General features: G+C 53.2%; 1 protein-coding gene and 1 long non-coding RNA gene across 15 annotated transcripts in view; one reads left to right on the plus strand and one right to left on the minus strand.

The window, feature by feature from the left end:
• ATP2B2 (ATPase plasma membrane Ca2+ transporting 2) overlaps positions 1-17105 on the plus strand; it is a 360315-nt gene extending 343210 nt beyond the window's left edge. For 9 of the 14 annotated variants that reach the window (XM_019732636.3, XM_019732642.3, XM_019732643.3 and 6 more), the window contains 5 exons: positions 734-947; positions 2637-2848; positions 2993-3100; positions 5026-5208; positions 14024-17105. In XM_019732636.3, the coding sequence (XP_019588195.1) occupies positions 734-947; positions 2637-2848; positions 2993-3100; positions 5026-5208; positions 14024-14335 (1029 nt within the window). In that variant the 3' untranslated portion in view covers positions 14336-17105. Of the gene's footprint in view, positions 1-733; positions 948-2636; positions 2849-2992; positions 3101-5025; positions 5209-7091; positions 7268-11243; positions 11299-14023 lie in introns of all 14 variants that reach the window. The other 5 variants (XM_088798406.1, XM_088798407.1, XM_088798408.1 and 2 more) reach the window with 3 other exon arrangements.
• LOC141567226 (uncharacterized) lies at positions 1659-4438 on the minus strand. Its single transcript, XR_012489695.2, has 3 exons — positions 4308-4438; positions 3930-4058; positions 1659-1795 (listed from the first exon to the last, which is right to left on the minus strand). It is a non-coding gene; the product is annotated as an uncharacterized LOC141567226 (long non-coding RNA).
• Positions 17106-17893: the final 788 nt, after the last annotated feature.

The following is a 17893-nucleotide window of genomic DNA, read 5'->3' on the forward strand; positions in this document are numbered from 1 at the left end:
CTTGACAAGACATCACTGAGATGGGGCTGGACAACGTATCCCTTGATTATAACAAGTAAGGTGCTCGTGCTCTTGTAGAAAGGCCTTCGGGGGGGCATGGAGAGGCCTGAGTCTGGCAGCTAAGGACCAGGCACGCAGGGGTGTGAGGGGGGGGGCAATGGATTAACTAACTCGGGGCAGTGTAGACCCGATTGTGCACAGAACAATATGAATATGTGATCCCGTCTCAGGCAGAGAGATGTGGAAGGATCCACACCAGACTGGACCAGGATGGAGCCATTGATAATTGAGGGGAAAGAGGCAGCACGGAGAGGGCAGAAGGAGGAGATGGAGAGGGGGGTGTTATCTGCACTGGAGCCCCTTGGGGAGGTCTTGGCCTGAGCCCGGAGGCGAGACACCTGGAGGGGAGGAGGGATGTGGCCAAATTTACTGGAGGGCAGAGAGCGGGTAGCCATCAGGCCCAGAGGCTCAGTTTTCTCCCTGGGGAAGAAGATGGCCGAGGTGGGCGGGTCTGAGCTGTTCTCCAAGGAAAGCCTCGGAGAACCTGCTCTGTGCCTGCTCAGGAACCCCGCAATCAGACGAGCTAAGGCCAGGCCCCCTGGGCAGAGCAGAATCAAGGTGCCAGCAGAAAGCTGCTGAGACCACGACAATAAGCCCATGTCTGTGGGTACCCGGTAGCGGCAGGTGGGGCAGCCTCCCCTGTGACAGCCCTCTCCACTGTCGCTGTCCCCAGGACTCCCCTCTGAAGGCTGTGCAGATGCTCTGGGTGAACCTCATCATGGACACGTTCGCCTCGCTGGCGCTGGCCACCGAGCCGCCCACCGAGAGCCTGCTCCTGAGGAAGCCGTACGGCCGCAACAAGCCCCTCATCTCACGGACCATGATGAAGAACATTCTGGGCCACGCTGTCTACCAGCTCACCCTCATCTTCACTCTGCTCTTTGTGGGTGAGTCCCCCCACCCCCCGGGGACACCTTGGTCCAGACTCAGCTTTCTGGATTTACATCCACCTTCCTGTTTGCCAATGGGTGGTGGCGGACCAGAGAGGTGAAGTTAGTTGCTCAAGATCACACAGCAAGACTTGGGCAGAGCCAGGCCCTGTCCCAGATCCAGCCAATCTCAAAGCCAGGGCTTTTTCCACTAATGACAGCTCCGAACACTGAGTACACACTGTGCAAGGCAGTGCCCAGGCGCCAATGAATGCCCCTCACCCCAGCCCCACAGGAGCCTGAGGCTCTTGGGGGAAGTGACTGGCCCCTTCTCAGACCCATTCCCACACTTTGTCCTTGTCCCGTGGAAGGTGTCCTCAGCGAGGCTTCCTCACGGAAGTGCCACACACTTGCCTACCCACCACCTATTTCCACAACACTTTTATTTAGGCTGCCAGCCACTCCATGAGGCAAGCTCTTTTGCCACCACCCCACATTACAATAGCACCAAGCACAGAGAGGTGAGATGACTTGCCCAAGGGCATGCAGCCATTCTGAAGACAAGCCCAGGCAAAGAACCAGGTCTGGCTGGGGCTGAGACGGGCCTGGTTTTCATGGGTGTTATAGAGATGATCCAGGCAAAGCCTACCCCCAGGTCACAGATGAGGAAATAGAGGCCCAAAGAGGAGCAGAGGCTAGCGTCTGGTCACACAGCAAGTCGGGGGCAGCTGGGAGCCCCCAGCCTGGGCACTTCCTCCACGTGAGTCTCCTCGAGCTGGGCTTTCAACGCCGATGAGCACTTGCCTTCAAAGTCCAGAGTACAGATGCAGGTGGGGCGTGGACCCGCTCCTCAAAGGGAAGTCCTCCTGTAAATTTCAAAGGTGATATGTTGACAGGTCTGTTGTAAAGGTCTCAATGAAAAGCCTTGGAGGAATCCCCAGGAAAGGAAAACCAGGAGAGACTCAAAGATAAAGCGGTGGAGGTGTGGGGGAGGGAGGGGAGAAGAGGGCGGGCCCCTGGCTTACTTGCTGGCTTCCCCCTTATGTTCCTACTCACGGTGGTTTTCCCTCGGATTCAGCTAGACCCCTCACACTCAGAAAACCCCACAAACCCTCGTGGCACCAGCTTACATAGGTATGCCATCAGTGGGACGACTATGCCCTCTACCATGTGACAGCCCAGGGGTCAGAGAATAAGGCCACATGGGTGGGTCCAGAGCCAGCCTGGCCTACGAGCCCCAACCTCCATATAGGAACTGATGTTTCTCATAATAACCCATGAGTTTTCAGAGGTCTCAGCAAGGGACATGCTGAGTTACAAGAAGCAGCCCTTTCGGGGGAGCCCAAAGCCATGGCTTCCCACCACGTGTTCCTCGTTCACGCCCAGTCTTCCAGTTTGCCAACTGGGGAGGTCACCTTTTATAAGCAATGTCGCCTGATAGCACAGCCACCATTCCACCTTTATCAAATTTCCATAGAAAAGGCAGAAGAAAGTTCATCCAAGGTCTCTCTCCCCTAGAGGAGTAAGGGCTTTATTACCCCCCCATCGCACTCACGACCACCCAACAGCACAGGCCCGCCTGCCCCCCAGTGTCTGGAGCACGCCTCCCTGCCCGGGCAGCCCACCCTGCTGCTCAGAAGAGGCCCCACGCAGGGCCCTGCATCCCCCACCACGGCCCACAGCCCGGCTCCTGCGCTCTCGCTTCAGGGGAGAAGATGTTTCAGATCGACAGCGGGAGGAACGCGCCCCTGCACTCGCCGCCCTCGGAGCACTACACCATCATCTTCAACACCTTCGTCATGATGCAGCTCTTCAACGAGATCAACGCCCGCAAGATCCACGGCGAGCGCAACGTCTTTGATGGCATCTTCCGGAACCCCATCTTCTGCACCATCGTGCTGGGCACCTTTGCCATCCAGGTAGCCAGGCCGCCTTCCTCACCTGGGCCTGGGTGGGCATGGGCAGCCAGAGCCCCGCCGCAGTGCCCTGAGAGCCCAGGCCTGCAAGCCGCCCTGATGGTGTCTGTCTGTCTGTCTCGCCTCTCTGTTCCCTTTCACCTGCAGATAGTGATCGTGCAGTTTGGGGGAAAGCCGTTCAGCTGTGCTCCGCTGCAGCTGGACCAGTGGATGTGGTGCATATTCATCGGGCTCGGAGAGCTCGTCTGGGGCCAGGTAAGTTCGGGATGGGTTGCAGGAGCTTGCCTGTCAGTGGGGGAAGGGAAAGAGCACTGCCGGGGAATCCAGGAGCCCCAGGAATGGGTGCCAGTTCTGCCAGAGACTCGCTGTCTGTCCCTGGGCAAGGCCTTCCTCATCTCTGGGCATCTGAGCAACGGGAGTTGGCCACGGTGCCATTTGGGTACCATCACAGTGATGTTTGCCTTACATCTAGGTACCACTGATCCTGTCATTTACTTAACGTTTTCATCACATCAGTTTTTTTTTACTAAAATTTATTTCAAAAGACAACTTTATATTATTAACACGAGTGGGAAATCAATATCACTTGTCATAAATAGAAGCTATCAAAAAAAATAATATAATGAAAACAATGTAATTACACTCTAACCGGATACATGGCCCTGCCAAGGCTCAGAGCCTGAAGCCGGCTACTTGTTAAAAAGGGAGATTTAGGAAGTGTTGTGACTGACGGTTTTGACAGTTTTGACGGGAGATTCGTAAGTGGCAAGACGCCAAGCAGAGGCTCCTGCGGGGGCCCTGAGGGAACGTAAGAAGGGTGAACACCACCGTGCTGCAGAGCTACTCGGTGCTGTCTGTGGCCATCTGAGGTCCTCCTGCTTTGGGGACCCCTGGACTGGATGCTCTGTAGGGGCCCTTCCAGCTATGACCCCAGAACATTCTCCCACCAGTTCCCTTTCCTGCTGTTGCCCAAGTTCCAGAAATGCACACACATGTGTGCACATACACACACACACCATCACACATACACATACGTACACATACCATCACAGTGCTTACAACTTGCAGCTCAAAGGCAACTGACCAGGATGTGGTGGTGCTTGTGAGATGTGCCGCGAGCTGAATCCTGAGCCACACGGGCTTTGTCCCCACGATGCTTTGTCATCCAGGCAGTGGGGGCCCCAACAGACGCGACAGCGTTCTTGCCTCCAAGCTGTTTGCAGTTTTGAGTTAATTCCAGTGGCAGAAATTAACAAAAAGATAAGAAGAAAATTTAGTTTCATCCAAAAGAAACTTCTCTGGAGAGTTATAAACTAGATTTGACTTAGCAGCCCCATTCCCTGGGCACCCTCGGGGCCAGGCCATCTTTATTTCACTGGGGCCCACACCCTCTGGGAGCTCTCGGATGTCTGGGCAGGCAGACTTCTAATGCGTAAGGACGACGCCAGCAGGCAATACCTACCTTAACCTCGCAGAGAACCCCTGAGGCGGAGTGTCCAGGCCAACCCCTGTCTGTCCCTACAGGAGATATAAGGGACCTCTGACCTCCACCACCTCAGCGTCCCCATAGGGCCTGCCTCCCAGGCCTCAGCCCCATGGACAACCCCTTTGAAGGAAGAGTAAGAATGAAGGCGTGTCCCCTTCCCATACAACCATTCCCATAGGGCACCCAGCCCCTGAGCCCCTGTTGTCATGTTGGGTACCCGGAACCCAGTGACCTCAGGAGGAATGAGCCCAGAGGCCTGAGGGCCAGCCACGGGCCAGGCTCGTGCACTGCAACTCAGACACATCATGTCACTTAACCCCCAGCCCTAAGCACTGCCCTCAGCTCTCCAGATGGGAAAACCAGAGCTCAGACAGGTTAAATGACTTGCCCAGGGTCACATGACCAGAAGGGTCTGGGCTATTCACATCTGTCCAACTCCTAAAGGCCAAGATTTTCCACTGTGTCCTCCTGACTCTGGACGAGTGAGTGAATTAACAAGCAAATTATTGTAATAAGAGATTGAAAGGTTGAATTGAGAAATGGGTGAGATGAGTTAAGGAGTAAGTTGACCTTGTAATTAGGTAAGCAGGTCAGGGGAGAGGGAGGGTGAGAGAACAAGGAGGGTGGAAGGAAGGGGAGGAGGCTGACTAAGGGACAGCGCCCCCTGCCCTGACGGTGGCTGTGTCCTCTGCAGGTCATCGCCACCATCCCGACCAGCAGGCTCAAGTTCCTCAAGGAGGCGGGCAGGCTCACGCAGAAGGAGGAGATCCCAGAGGAGGAGCTCAACGAGGACGTGGAGGAGATCGACCACGCTGAGCGGGAGCTGCGGCGGGGCCAAATCCTGTGGTTCCGGGGCTTAAATCGGATCCAAACCCAGGTATAGGAGGCTCCCAGGGCCAGGCCCACGCCTGGCTGGGCGGGGTTGATGGGGATATGCCTGCTCCCTGTCACCCCCAGGGCCGCGGAGGCCAGGGTCCAGACCTGCTCTCAGCATCTCACCAGCCTTTTGTACACCCACGTTCCTCACACGCACTCTCCCGTGGCTGCTAACAAAACAGCTGCCTCCTCAGGAACATTCCACCTCACCCTTTCGGCCAGCAAACGGTCAGACTGGGGTGTCTAGGGGTTTGCCCCTGAGGGCAGGGGAGGGGCTGACCCTGAGGGCTGAGGTGACTGAGGGGCTGTAGTCAGGGCATCTGGGGCCTGGGATCGGGGCTGCAGGGCAGCTACCAGAAAGGGCACCGCAAGGCTGGGAACCGGGCTGAGTCAGGCCAGGGCAGCAGCTTCAGGCCAGGGTTGGCCCCAGATTCTCTCAGGCCCGGGGATCAACCGCTGAGGTCTGGTCGCTTCTACACATGCGCACACGTTCTCTTCCTCCACAGGGGGCTTCACCGGTTTTGAGGCAGCTCTGGAGGGCAAAGCTTGGTTTTCCCCAGGCACACACAGACACACGTGCATACCAAAACACCGCAGAGCACTCGTGTGGGATGTGTGTCCATCCAGAAGCAGCTTTCTTCCCTAGGACACAGACTGCCTAGTGCTACATGCCACCGGCTGCAACTCTGCAGCCCCACACACAGGCCGCAACTCTGCAGCCCCACACACAGGCCACAGGCTCTCACGGGAGCCAGCCCTAGGTCTGGGTTGGGGTTCTAGTTCATAGCATGCTTTCCCAGCCCAATGAGATGAGGAACAGAGGGGCTATGAAACTAAGAGAGGGTTGGTCTCTTACCCAGACCACCTGGCAGAGCTGCATCTGGCAAGTTCATAGCCACCCCACCCTCTCATACTCTGGGACGTGTGGCAGACGCCCCCACCTCTGTCCTGCCCAGTGGCCTAGCACTTCATTTAACAAACATAATGAACAGTAGATCACCTGGGCTGCCTCACACCCATAGTACACTGTCCCAAACATCATCTCATTGGCCTTCACAGCCCCCTAAGAGGTAGGTATGCCCCCTCTAGTTTTAGGGGTGACTGGGGTTCAGGAGACAGCCCTTCCCGAAGCTGGGGTTGGGGACAGAGGCACGTTTCAGACCCAGAGCCGCCTGATGCAGCCTGGGCTCTCCTCCCGGACAAAAACCCTAGCACCCAGCCCTCCAGGGGCAGCTGTCACTGCACACAGCCTTGGTGCTGTACCAACCTGGCCACAAAGCCGTTTAGGAGTCTCCAGGTTGCAGGAGGACACTGGTTTCTTCAGTGGGTATGAGTGCCTATCCAGCCTGGCTCTTACGGAACACTAAGGTGGGCCAGGTGGTTTGCCACTCACAGATAACCCTGCCAGGTAGGTGGCATTATCCCTTCTGAAGGACAAGAAACTACACTCAGATGACTCACCCAAGGTCACCTAGCTTGTAAGTGGCAGAGCCGGGATTTGGAGCAAGGTCTGTCCACCCCAGAGCCCCCACCATAGCACTCTGGCTCCACGCCTGGCCTCAAGGGGGGCTAAGCACCCCCATTTGCCTCCAAACACCATGTTTAACCACCCTTGGCCCCCAACCCAGCCCATTGGCCCCTGAGCTGTTAGAGCAGGACACAGGCCAGACCCCCGTGTCCTGTCTGGGACCCTGGGGCCTCCACATAGGCCCGGAGCCTGAGCAGACGTCTTTCAGAGCCTTGGAGTGTGTCTGGTATTTTTTGTTTTGATTTCAGTGATGTCATTGTTGCCGTGGCTGCGGCTTCCTCGTGGCATTGCGCCTGTCAGTCGTGTACCTGTTGTGTTCGTTTTCGCAACTTGTCTCGTTCTCTCCTCCGTTGCAGATTGAAGTAGTCAATACTTTCAAGAGCGGGGCCTCCTTTCAGGGGGCCCTGCGGAGACAGTCCTCCGTCACCAGCCAGAGCCAGGACGTAGCCAATCTCTCTAGCCCTAGTCGCGTGTCGTTGTCCAATGCTCTTTCCTCTCCGACCAGCCTTCCTCCTGCTGCAGCTGGGCGTGAGTGTGAATCCTTACCGCCTCGGGCGCCACCGACTAGCCTAGCGCCGGGCGGGCAGGCGGGCAGGGGCCGGGGCTCCAAGGACATGGGGGGCAGCCGGCCATGGTTAGGCCCAGGGGGCTGGGGGCCACGGTTGCTCAGGAGATCATAGCCAGTCCCAGAGTATCAGTCACTTGGTGGGTCAGCTGGGGTCAGGCTCAGTTTACAAGCAGTCAGTGGGGGTCATGAAGGTCACAAGTGGTCAAAAACTCTGGGTCAGTCCAAGGCTCACCGTCAGTCAGGGAGGTTTCAGTGATCAAATGTCCCATTCAACAGCAGCGCAGTCAACCGGGGACTTGGGGTGTCCCAATCAGTCTAGGGTCATACTCAGTCAGGAAAATCCTGGCCCATGAGGACAAGGGTCAGAGTTGGTCAGGAGGTGACAGTCTGCAGTCAACATCAGGCAAAGACTTCCCGTGAGTCAAGGCTGGCAGAGGTCACAGTCAGTCACAGTGGGGTCCAGCCGGGAGAGGGGTCACTGTAGGTCAGAGGTTACTGTAGGTCAGAGGTCACAGTCCGTCAGGGGTCCTAGGCTCCCAAAGAGATCTTGGCCTGGGGGCCCCACACACACTGATTCAGAACCCTTTGCCCTCCCTCTTGCAAACCTAATGGCATCAGCTGCCTTCCACATCCTTTCCCTCACATGCTGAAGGTCTGGCCCCTACCCGGAAGGGACAAGGCCCCTGAGCCATTCAGCTTGACCTCAGGTAAAAAACAGTGGGCCGAGCCTCACGTCTCGGCTGGGTGCCGGAAGGCCTGGATAGGTCTAGTCCAACGCTTTGCTTCCTGCCTTCCTTGTCTGAGAGACGGCCTGGGATTCTGACCCCCTGTGTCACCTCCCTCCTGTGAGGCTCCTGTCCTCACACCACCACTTCTGACCTGGGCCTCTCATCTCTCGCCTTTCTGTCTAGATCTTTCTGAGCCCCTATGGCTTCAGTCCCCGGTGGGAATAAGAAGTCTCTATTTACCACCTGCCTCTCTTACCTTGTCTCCAATCAGCCTCTCCCGAACTTCAAGGGAGCCCTATTCTGGTTTTACCAGATCACCGCCGTTTGCTCACTTAGCTCGTGCTTGGACTTCTCTGACGAGGAATAGGCTCTGGGTCTCATCTCTGACACTTTACAAGGTGCCCCTACCCCCACCCAAACACGGAACACGCACCACACATCCCAGCCACTGAGCAGAACACGAGCTGTGTGCTGGGTGGGAACTATGCCGTCTGAGCCCTCCGACAGAAGGCACAAGCCACAGGGGGCCTGCTCATGGCATATGCGCATGTCCCAGGACCTTTCAATGGATGCGGTCCTGCCAGGTATGCAAGATGATAGGAAGGGTGCAGGAAAGGGGAGAAAGCCCCTTCGTGTTCCTTCATTAGCACAAAAACACAGTGATGGGGGGGAGGCCAGACTAGCCAAGGTGAAGCGGGTGGTGTCCTAGTCACATTTCCATGAGGTGGTGTCACTAGGGCATCACTGCCAGGCTTTCTCAGGGTAGGAAACACTTTGGTTCCATTCTCTCTCCCTCTACACCAGAGAGCCCTCGCCTTGAGGGGAGCCCCTCACCCAGCTGGCCTACTCTTTCAGCTTGGCTCTGGCCTCGCTCAGTGCCACCACCTGTCTTGAAATGCAGTGACCAAAAGTGTTCCGGCCTGGGGAGCCACTTGGGAAAGAAGGCCTTTCTTTTAGTTCCTGCCACCCCTCCCAGTGACACCTGCCTCCCTCTGGCAGGAGCTGACGGCCAGAGGTCTGCCTTCTGGGTGCCCGCTCAGTTCTCTGTCCCATCTTGGTTCCGCCTCCTTCTTGAAGCACAGCTTCTCATTGGCCACAAAAGAGCTGATCTGGCATCCCTGCCTCACAGGCTTTGAAAGTCTTCCCTGGGTTTAGCACCTCATTTTAGCTTTCACGGTCTAGAAGAAAGAACTCAGTCATCTCAAACCTTGGAAATTGAATTCTCATCTTTTCTTCTGTTATTTATAAAACCATTCAATAAGGCCGGTCCTGGGACAATCATTTCTTAGCACTTCTTCTTCAGAGAACTATCCATTTCTGCCCACCCTTCACTTCCTGTCTCTAAGCCAATTTCCTTCCAGGCCTGATTGATCCCCTTTATCCTATGGTGACCCCAGCTTTGAAACAGCCTTTGCAAAGGAGCCTACAGGCCTTGCCCATGACCCCTCATTCTCTCAAACGACCAAAAGGGACTGGTCAGGCACAACTCCCACCTGCCTCTCCCCCATGAATTGTGCCTCCTTAAGAATCTTACATTCCTACCCTCTAATGTAGAATCCGGCCTGTAATTCTGGGTGCCTTCTTGAACCCTTTTTTGAGCATGTGATCTCAAAAAGAGCCTGACCATCCCCCTGCCCAAGAGTACTGGTTCCAAAAGGGATCACAACCTCTGTGGTTTCAACAGACACATTTTGGTCAGCACCATCCCAATGCGAACTCTAAATGAATACCCCCTCGTTCCTCCTTTACTTGAATAGTTTCTATAACAGCGTCACCTCCTCTGGTCTCCAAGGACTCTGAGGGCCCTCTAGATACCAGGCAGGGTCCCTTCAGCAGCCAAAAGGCTTTCTTCCCACAGGGAGGTAGGAAGCGGGTGGCCAGGAAGAGAAGGGGAGGGATGAAGTGGTCGGCTGCCCCCCACCTCCTCTGAGCAGGGTCTTTTTTGGGGGATCCTCCAGCAGAGGAGGGTGGCCATGTGCATGCTGAGTCGCAAACACCTGGGGCCTGTGTGCCCTGGAAGGAGTCAGACTACTGTCCCCAGGGTTATCAAGAGCAGGCCACAAAGGCGGAAGGCAGGGCAGTGTGTGCTTGGACCGACTTCTGACTCATGACGTTGGGGTGAGGAACTGTCCCCCATGTTACACATCCCTCCCCCAGCAGCACTGGGAGATTGGGGGCCCCAGACAGACAGGTGTATGCAGTGACAGGGCAGTCCGGTCAGACTGGCATCCCTAATGTTTGGGAGGGAACTCTGTCCACACTCCTGCTTTCTTCTTCTGACTAACTTAAACATGAGTTTGTTGTTCTCCTCTGGAAACGTAACAACACACCCCTAATGCCTTATACTTGAGCCTCACCAACATCTTCCCAAACAGTTCCCCACACCCTTCACCTCACATATGCCTCACAACTGAAATAGAAGGAGGGAGGACCTGCCAATACATCCATTTAACTAAGAAAGACACTGAGGCTCAGAGAAGTGCACTAATTTGGCCAAGATCACACAGCAAGTGAGTGGCAAGAAGTCCGACTGCAAAGCCCCTCATTTTCCCCATCACCCCACACCACTTCCCAGACAACCCACAGACTTGGAGCCCGCAGAGGTTGGATTTCCATTCTGGAACCAGTGCACACCCACAGCCTCATACAGTGGAAAGGAGCCAGTCGTCTGGGGTCCAGAGGCCAGGAAAGCTGTTTCTCTACTTGAATCTCCACAGCATGGCAGGGAATGGGAGAAGGGCGCCTTCCCGCTGGTGATCAGGGACCAAATCAGCATTCCACTCTTTGATCCAAGGCCAAGCTGCTGGATTCCACAGCCCCTCTCCCTTATTCCCCTCAAATCCCTAACCTATCTTCAGCCACCTGTGTATTTAGACCTTGTGTTCATCAGTAAACCCTGCTCCTTCAAAGCACCCAGGCCGCAAGCATCCGACGCGGGCCCCAGGCACGGCCACTTGCTGGACACCACACCTGCTGGCTAGGGCCCCTCCTACTCGCACTTCCCCTTCAGACCCCGGTTCTGAGGACGGCTAGGGCAAGGCGTGTGCATCTCTTAGGGGGAGGGATGAGGGAAAGGAAAGAAAGCTGGACCCCTCATTAGTGTTTTGGTAACTAGTTTAGTGCAGTCTTGGGTTGGTGAGAAAACGGCTTGCTTCTGGGGGGGACCCTAGACCTCTCTGCTTTCTGAATATTCCATGTGTTTGTTTCCCTAGAGGGCTAGAGAACCCTGGACACAGAGTTCAGCAAGAGAGAGTGAAATTAAAAGAGGTTGTGAGTCTTTAACCTTGAGCCTGAAATGAATGTGAATCAATCCCAGACTCTTGGCTTCCTTGAAGCCGGGTAAACATTCGAGTATGTCGAACGACCCAAACCATCCCAGACAGCGGCCTCTGCATCTCCTCAGAGCCCTCCCACGGCGGCCACGGGCCTCCCATTCCCGTCGTGCTGATGAAACGAAAATGCCTGAAACCCCCCAGACAGGGCCTTCCCTCTCTGTCCCCTCACCCCCATGCCCAAGTGCGGCTAGGACCACAAAATCCCAGCTTCAGGGTAGACAGGGAGGAGAGATGGAAGAGCTTTTTTTTCTTCCCGTACTTCTTTCCATTTCAGCCGCGGAGAGAACCGAAGTGGAGACTTGAGATGGCTGTGGCGGGGTGTCCCGAAAGTCTTGTCCCTACAGTCTTGTCCAGAGCAGTTCATTCTTTCTGTCGTCTCCATGCCAGGGGGAGGGCGAGGGGCCTGCATCTCATTGTGTGTCGTCCCCTCTGCGTTGTCAGTCACATGACAGGGTCCTGCCACCATCCCTCCTCCTCCACCAGGCACTCCGGCTGGCATCTTACTGCAGTTCAGCTTCAGAACACACTGGCACTAGGATGAGTGGCTACACTGATAATTAGTATTCCCATTTTACGGATAAGAAAACTGAGGCCCACAACACCTTTCTGTTGTTATTTTCACTTAATCAAGGCTGTATGGCCCACTTATCAGGAGGTCAGAATATGTAATAATCTCTACAGAGTCACAAACAGGGACTCCAAGGAGAAAGAAACCTCAGGACAGCCCCATGGCCGTCACTAATGCACAGCGTCTGGCTGGCTCTCATTGGCACCTGATGCCTCCTTATTAAAGCACAGTTCCAAGTGGCAGGGTTCCCTGAAGCCCCAGCCCACAGCACTTCAGAAGGAGAGGAACAGAGATGCTTTTGAGAAGACAAGGAGAAGTCAACACTAGAAAGTGATGGCTGACAGCAAAGGAGAAGAACTTTAAAAAACATCAAACTGTGCGATTCTTGACAAAGTTCAGTTCTTCTCTGTGCACTCTAAATTAAAAGGCAGTGGAGCATAAGAGGTACTTTAGAAAGACTCCTCTCTGAAATAGTAAAATAAACCCTGAGCTAGGACACTTAAAACCATCAGCCACAGTCATCAAGAAAATGTCTTTCCATGGACAGGGTTTTCCCCACCTGCGTCCCATCGACAAGCTGCCTGTGGGTTTACCGAGCGCTCCACAAATCCTGGGCCCCTAACAGGCCTGTGGTGTGGGGGCAGCCACTGCTCTGGAGGGAAAGCCATGAGGGGGCACCTCGGCTAACCCTGGCTCCTTGGTGGTGCTGATACTGCCGTGTTCCCCCACCACTGGCTCTGCTCCAAGTGGGGGCTGGGGAGAGAGGAGGAGGCACCTTTGTCAAGAGTCCCCTCAGCCCCTTGAGATAAGTCACCACTCCCTCTCCCAGGACCCTCTTCAAAGCACCAGTCCTGTTCCTCCGCACCCTGCAACACAGGACGGGGGTGGCCAACGAGGCCGTGTGGCTTACCCACTGTCAGGGCTCCAGCAGTGGCACAGCCAGGACTCACACACGGGTCTTCCTGACTCCAAGTCCAGAGCCCTTTCCACTGGCCCAGAAGATGCAATGTCCCACCTTCCTTCCATTCTTCAGAGAACCATAGGTCTCCACCAAGACGCAGAACATGAAAGAACTTGCTGTTTGGAGCTGAGTTCCACACCCCCTTAGGACCCCACCCAGGGCTGGGTTTGGCCATCTGATTCTGGCCTCGGTTTTGGGTTTTGTGTTTATAAAACATAAATAAAGAAATCAAATCCCCCCAGGAAATAAGGGACCCCGAAGCCAACTCCAATGACTGGCCAGGGCTTTGAGTCAATACTCGAGTGTTTACCTCCAAAATGCATGAAGGAAAGAAACGTTGGGTACAAACGACCTCCGTTCACATTGTCCAGGCTTCCAAGTGTAGCGTGTGTCTGTCCGTGTGTACCGTGTGGTCCCCGCCCCCCACGTGGCATGCTCACGCTCCCGAATGGCATCCATCCGCCGGCTCCTTCGTGCTTTCTGGCTGCCTCTGCTCTGCACCCCAGAAAGCCCTGAGTTGGCTTTGGTTTGCTTTGCTGCCTCGGTTTGATGTTCCTACTCTCGTGTGTCTTCTCTCATCCCTGTTCATCCATCTGTCTCTCCTTTCTGTTCCTTTTCTGTTTGTGACACGTTATCTGTTCCGTGTGGTATGGTTTCTTAACTCCGTGGGGTTTTTTTTTTTTAAGATTAATTTTTTTAAAATAGCCTCTCCTCCTTCCTCCCCTGTTCCCCCCTGGCCCCACTCCCCTTCTGCATGGTTAACCTGCTTTAAAGTTAACAAGGCTCAGTCTCTCCCTAGGTCTGAGTGCCCACCGGAGTGGACTATGTTTCCTCTGACCACTGTTTCCCATCATCTCTTTGATGGAGCTTGATTCCTCCTGTCCTAATACTGTAGTTCTGACCAAAACCAAAGCAGTACATTAAAAACCTCATGGATGCATATAACCTGAGCCCCCTCTTCCACTCCCCCCCTCCTGTCCATGCTGTAACACTCAGCGACTATGGATTCCAGCCACCTGCTGTGCCCTACCGCCTCTCTCACCTGCCCCTGCTCTGCAGAGCTTGGCACACACACACACACACACACACCCCGGGGCAATGCTTCTCACGCCTGCACTTCCCTTGCAGATACGCGTCGTGAAGGCGTTCCGTAGCTCTCTCTATGAAGGTCTAGAAAAGCCTGAGTCTCGAACCTCCATCCATAATTTCATGGCTCACCCCGAATTCCGGATCGAAGACTCCCAGCCCCACATCCCCCTCATCGACGACACCGACCTGGAAGAAGATGCCGCGCTCAAGCAGAACTCGAGCCCGCCGTCCTCGCTCAACAAGAACAACAGCGCCATCGACAGCGGGATCAACCTGACGACGGACACAAGCAAATCAGCTACCTCTTCAAGTCCAGGGAGCCCCATCCACAGCCTGGAGACGTCGCTTTAGCTGAGGACCCCACCGCCACCCGCCTCCCGGGCACCCACCCATCCAGGCACCCACTCACCCAAGCAGCAACGAGCAACAACAGGAAACCAAATACTGGCGAGAAAACCAACATTTCCACCCAACAGACCCTTTTTCTGGCTGCGATGCTGTTTGAACTCTTTTTCACTTTGAGGCAAGGGGAGGATCTCCTGTGGGGGCTTCCGGGAACGAGCAGTTTCCCCAGAACAAGCCCTGCCTGGCTCCTGCCCAAACATGGACCAGCCATGCACCCCCGGCCGCCACGTCCCCCTGCATGAATGTACTGTACACTTCCAGTCCTCCCCTTGTTTGGTTTTGGGGGATTGGGGAGGGTGTTTTTGTTTGTTTTCTTAGGCGGGAACTGCAAACAGACTCTTTTCTGAGACTATTTATCCAACCCACTGGTCTGTGAGTTTTTGAACCGCTTGCGCAGCATGGTCTCAGTTCTATAGGTTAATTTAACAACTTTTTGAAATTGCAGAGCTTAACTCGCCTAGTAGATTTGCACCAATGGAACCGAAGAACTTCATAAACACTCACGAGGTTATATCCATTTCTTTATATCTATATCAACGTATACTTATCCAAGACTGTATACGTACATATAGATAGGTAGATATATATATATATATATAAATATATATACATGGATATATAAAGTTTCTTTGCCGGCATGTTGCCTTGTTTCCGCTTAAATTGCTCTATTTTAACTTATTTATGTCCTAAAAGAAGAATGTAATTTGTTTACAAACTTGTAGATAATGTCTTTGGCTATTTGTACGGTTTAAGAACACTGGTGGCTGAGATGCTATAAAAATAGCTCAGCCCAAGAGACACTTCCCTGGATTGCATCCTTGGTGTTTTACGATAGCCATGCTCTGATTTTTTGCCTGCTATTTCCGTTCAATAATGTCACTACCACGGGAGGCTCAGGCAGAAGCCAAATGCTACCGAGCATCCATCTGAGGGCTTTAACACCATGCTCCGTAGACAAAGGGAGAGGAGAGAGAAGGCTTCCTGGGCTTGGAGCGCTAACGGCCGTCCTGGCCCGAGGAGGACAGGATCCGCAAAGCATTGGTTGAAGACTTTTCTCTCAATGAAACTCGCTTGGGTTTACTAAGAGCATTTCAAAAAGAGGTTCTCTTTGGCACTGTCTGTACAGAGATGGAGGTAGTGTTGCAATATCATAAATGCTATTGTGTTGATTTTTTTTTTTTTTTAGTTAGTGATTTAGAGGTTTATTTCCTTATCAAATGCAGCATATGAGCTGTTGGCGTATTGGATGAGGACCGTTATGGCTTGCTGCTTTTATCTTTATTTTTGAAGAAGAATAGCCTTTTTCTCTGCACTACTTAGGTCCGAACGAACCTTATGATGTGTATATTGAGATGTATTCAGTGTGATTTTTAAACCAAATTGTCTTCCTATAGTCGCAATATATACTGTAGCCTTTTAACAGCAAGTCCTGCTTTCCCAGACAGAAAGCCATTCCGAAACCCTACAGTATCACAGGTGAGAAAAGGAGGTTATTTTTCCCTCAAGACAATTACAGCACTAGTAATCCCACTTAATAAGAGCTTATTTAATTGTATGTCAGCCTCTTAACTGCTAAGCACTTTGTGGGTATCAGCTTTTTTCATAAAAGAACTTTTGTATTTAATACAAAGTTTGCTTTGAGACTTTTCAGCATACGATCTTTTTCCATAAACTTGTACAGTGCAAAAGACATTTTGAATACCATGATCGATGACGTCCCATGCTTCGAGGAAAACCAAACACTTTCCGCCTCGCTGGTGAAATCCACTCCTCACACTGACCCCTCCCACAGTTGCTCTGAGTCAGCTGGCCCCTTCCCTTCTCCAGGCCCGGAGAATTCTTCCACACACCAGATGAGAGCCACTTGGGAAAAGAGCCATAGTCAGCTGGGAGGGCCTCCGTCTGGACGGCTGTGGAGAAACCTGAGGGTTTGGGATCCCAAGTCAGCCATCCCACCTGGCAAACCTTCCTGGAAGGAAGACCTTTGCAAGAGAGCATCACCTGAATGTCATGGAGAAATATCTCTGAATGTACCCAGCAGAGGACACTGCATCCCCAAAGGGGTGGCGAGCCCTCAGATACGCTTTTTGGATTCTAATACAACACCACCAAAAGCCAGCCCACTGCTCTCCTGCCTCCTGTGAAAGGAAAGACCTGCACGTGTGAAACATGGGGCAGCCTTGGAACATGGTGGGTTTTTTGTAGTTTCCTTTCTCAAGGTTTTCCATCTCCCCACCTTCTTTGTTCCAGTCGTGTGTCCCCGACCTCATCCCATGACACCGGGAAGGCTGCGCTTGCACACCACGCTCCCTGTTTGTTTGGAGCCAGGATGCAAGGAAAACAGGAAGGGGTTTCTCTTAGTGGAGCCTAGCTCGGGGAAACAGGAAGCGAAGGAAGCTACCAAGAATGCCCCACATTTAGTGTTGGTCTTTTCTTGTCAGGAATGATGGATGCTCACACACACACAGACACACACACACACACACACACACACACACTCACACTCACACACACAGGAAATGATTGGTTTGTCAAAACTCACTGTAGTACATAAAGCTTGCACTCTGTGTCCTATATCTAGCAGCATGGGGTACGTTTGGCAGTTCACCCCATTAGGGGGTAAATAATTTATGACCATTCATGTGTTTTTATGAATTTTTTTATCTAGACAATAATTGTAAATAAAGAACTCACCGTCTCTGTTCATTTAATACTATGCAATGGTTATGCTTTCAGTTGCTGACTCTTCTTACTCCCGCAGTGAGGTTCTGAAATGTCTGTGGTTTAAAAGAAAAAAGGTAAAGCCAACATCAAACAGAACATATTTATTCTGTAACATATACTTTTTTCTAGTTTGGGACCGCACCATCCACTTAGCTTCTTTTCTGTCCTCTGGACACGGGCTCCAGGAGAAGGTAGCATATTCAGTTCTGAGGTCTAAGCTCCAACTTGTCTCCCCCAACAGATGAGGGAGGAGCCGGGGCCCATTCAGTGATCCCTGGGGCTGTAGAGTCGCCCACCTTTGGAGGCAAGCAGAGAGGAAACAGGAGTTTCCTTCCTGCGACTTAGGCAGTGCTTTCTCTAACTCAGACGCAGCCTTGATTGCTCCCACCAACTCCTCACCAAGGCCCCTGGTCCCCTTGTCCCAACCAGAGCAGAGTTGACAAGAGGGAGGGTGCCCTGCTTCTGAGGTCAGACCAATGACAATGACTTCCCGGGGCAAGGACTCAGGACCTGTCTTATCCTGGGTATCCCAGTTAGTGAACAGCCACTTTTCCCCCCAATCATGTTCAAATGTCACCTTTACCACACATTGACAGCTGAGATAGACTTGGGTCTATTTCTGGAACTTCTCTTCTGTTCCGTTATCTGGGTGTCTCATCCGGCACCAGCCACACAATTTTAATTACTGTTGTTTTATATAGTATTTTACTATGTGGTGGGATAAGTACATTTTACTCTTTTTTTTTTTTTTAACAAAATTTCCTGGTTATTCTCTCACAT

This window comes from Rhinolophus sinicus, chromosome 5, assembly GCF_057876585.1.
Source record: "Rhinolophus sinicus isolate RSI-liver-muscle chromosome 5, RSI-T2T, whole genome shotgun sequence".
Classification (NCBI taxonomy): domain Eukaryota; kingdom Metazoa; phylum Chordata; class Mammalia; order Chiroptera; family Rhinolophidae; genus Rhinolophus; species Rhinolophus sinicus.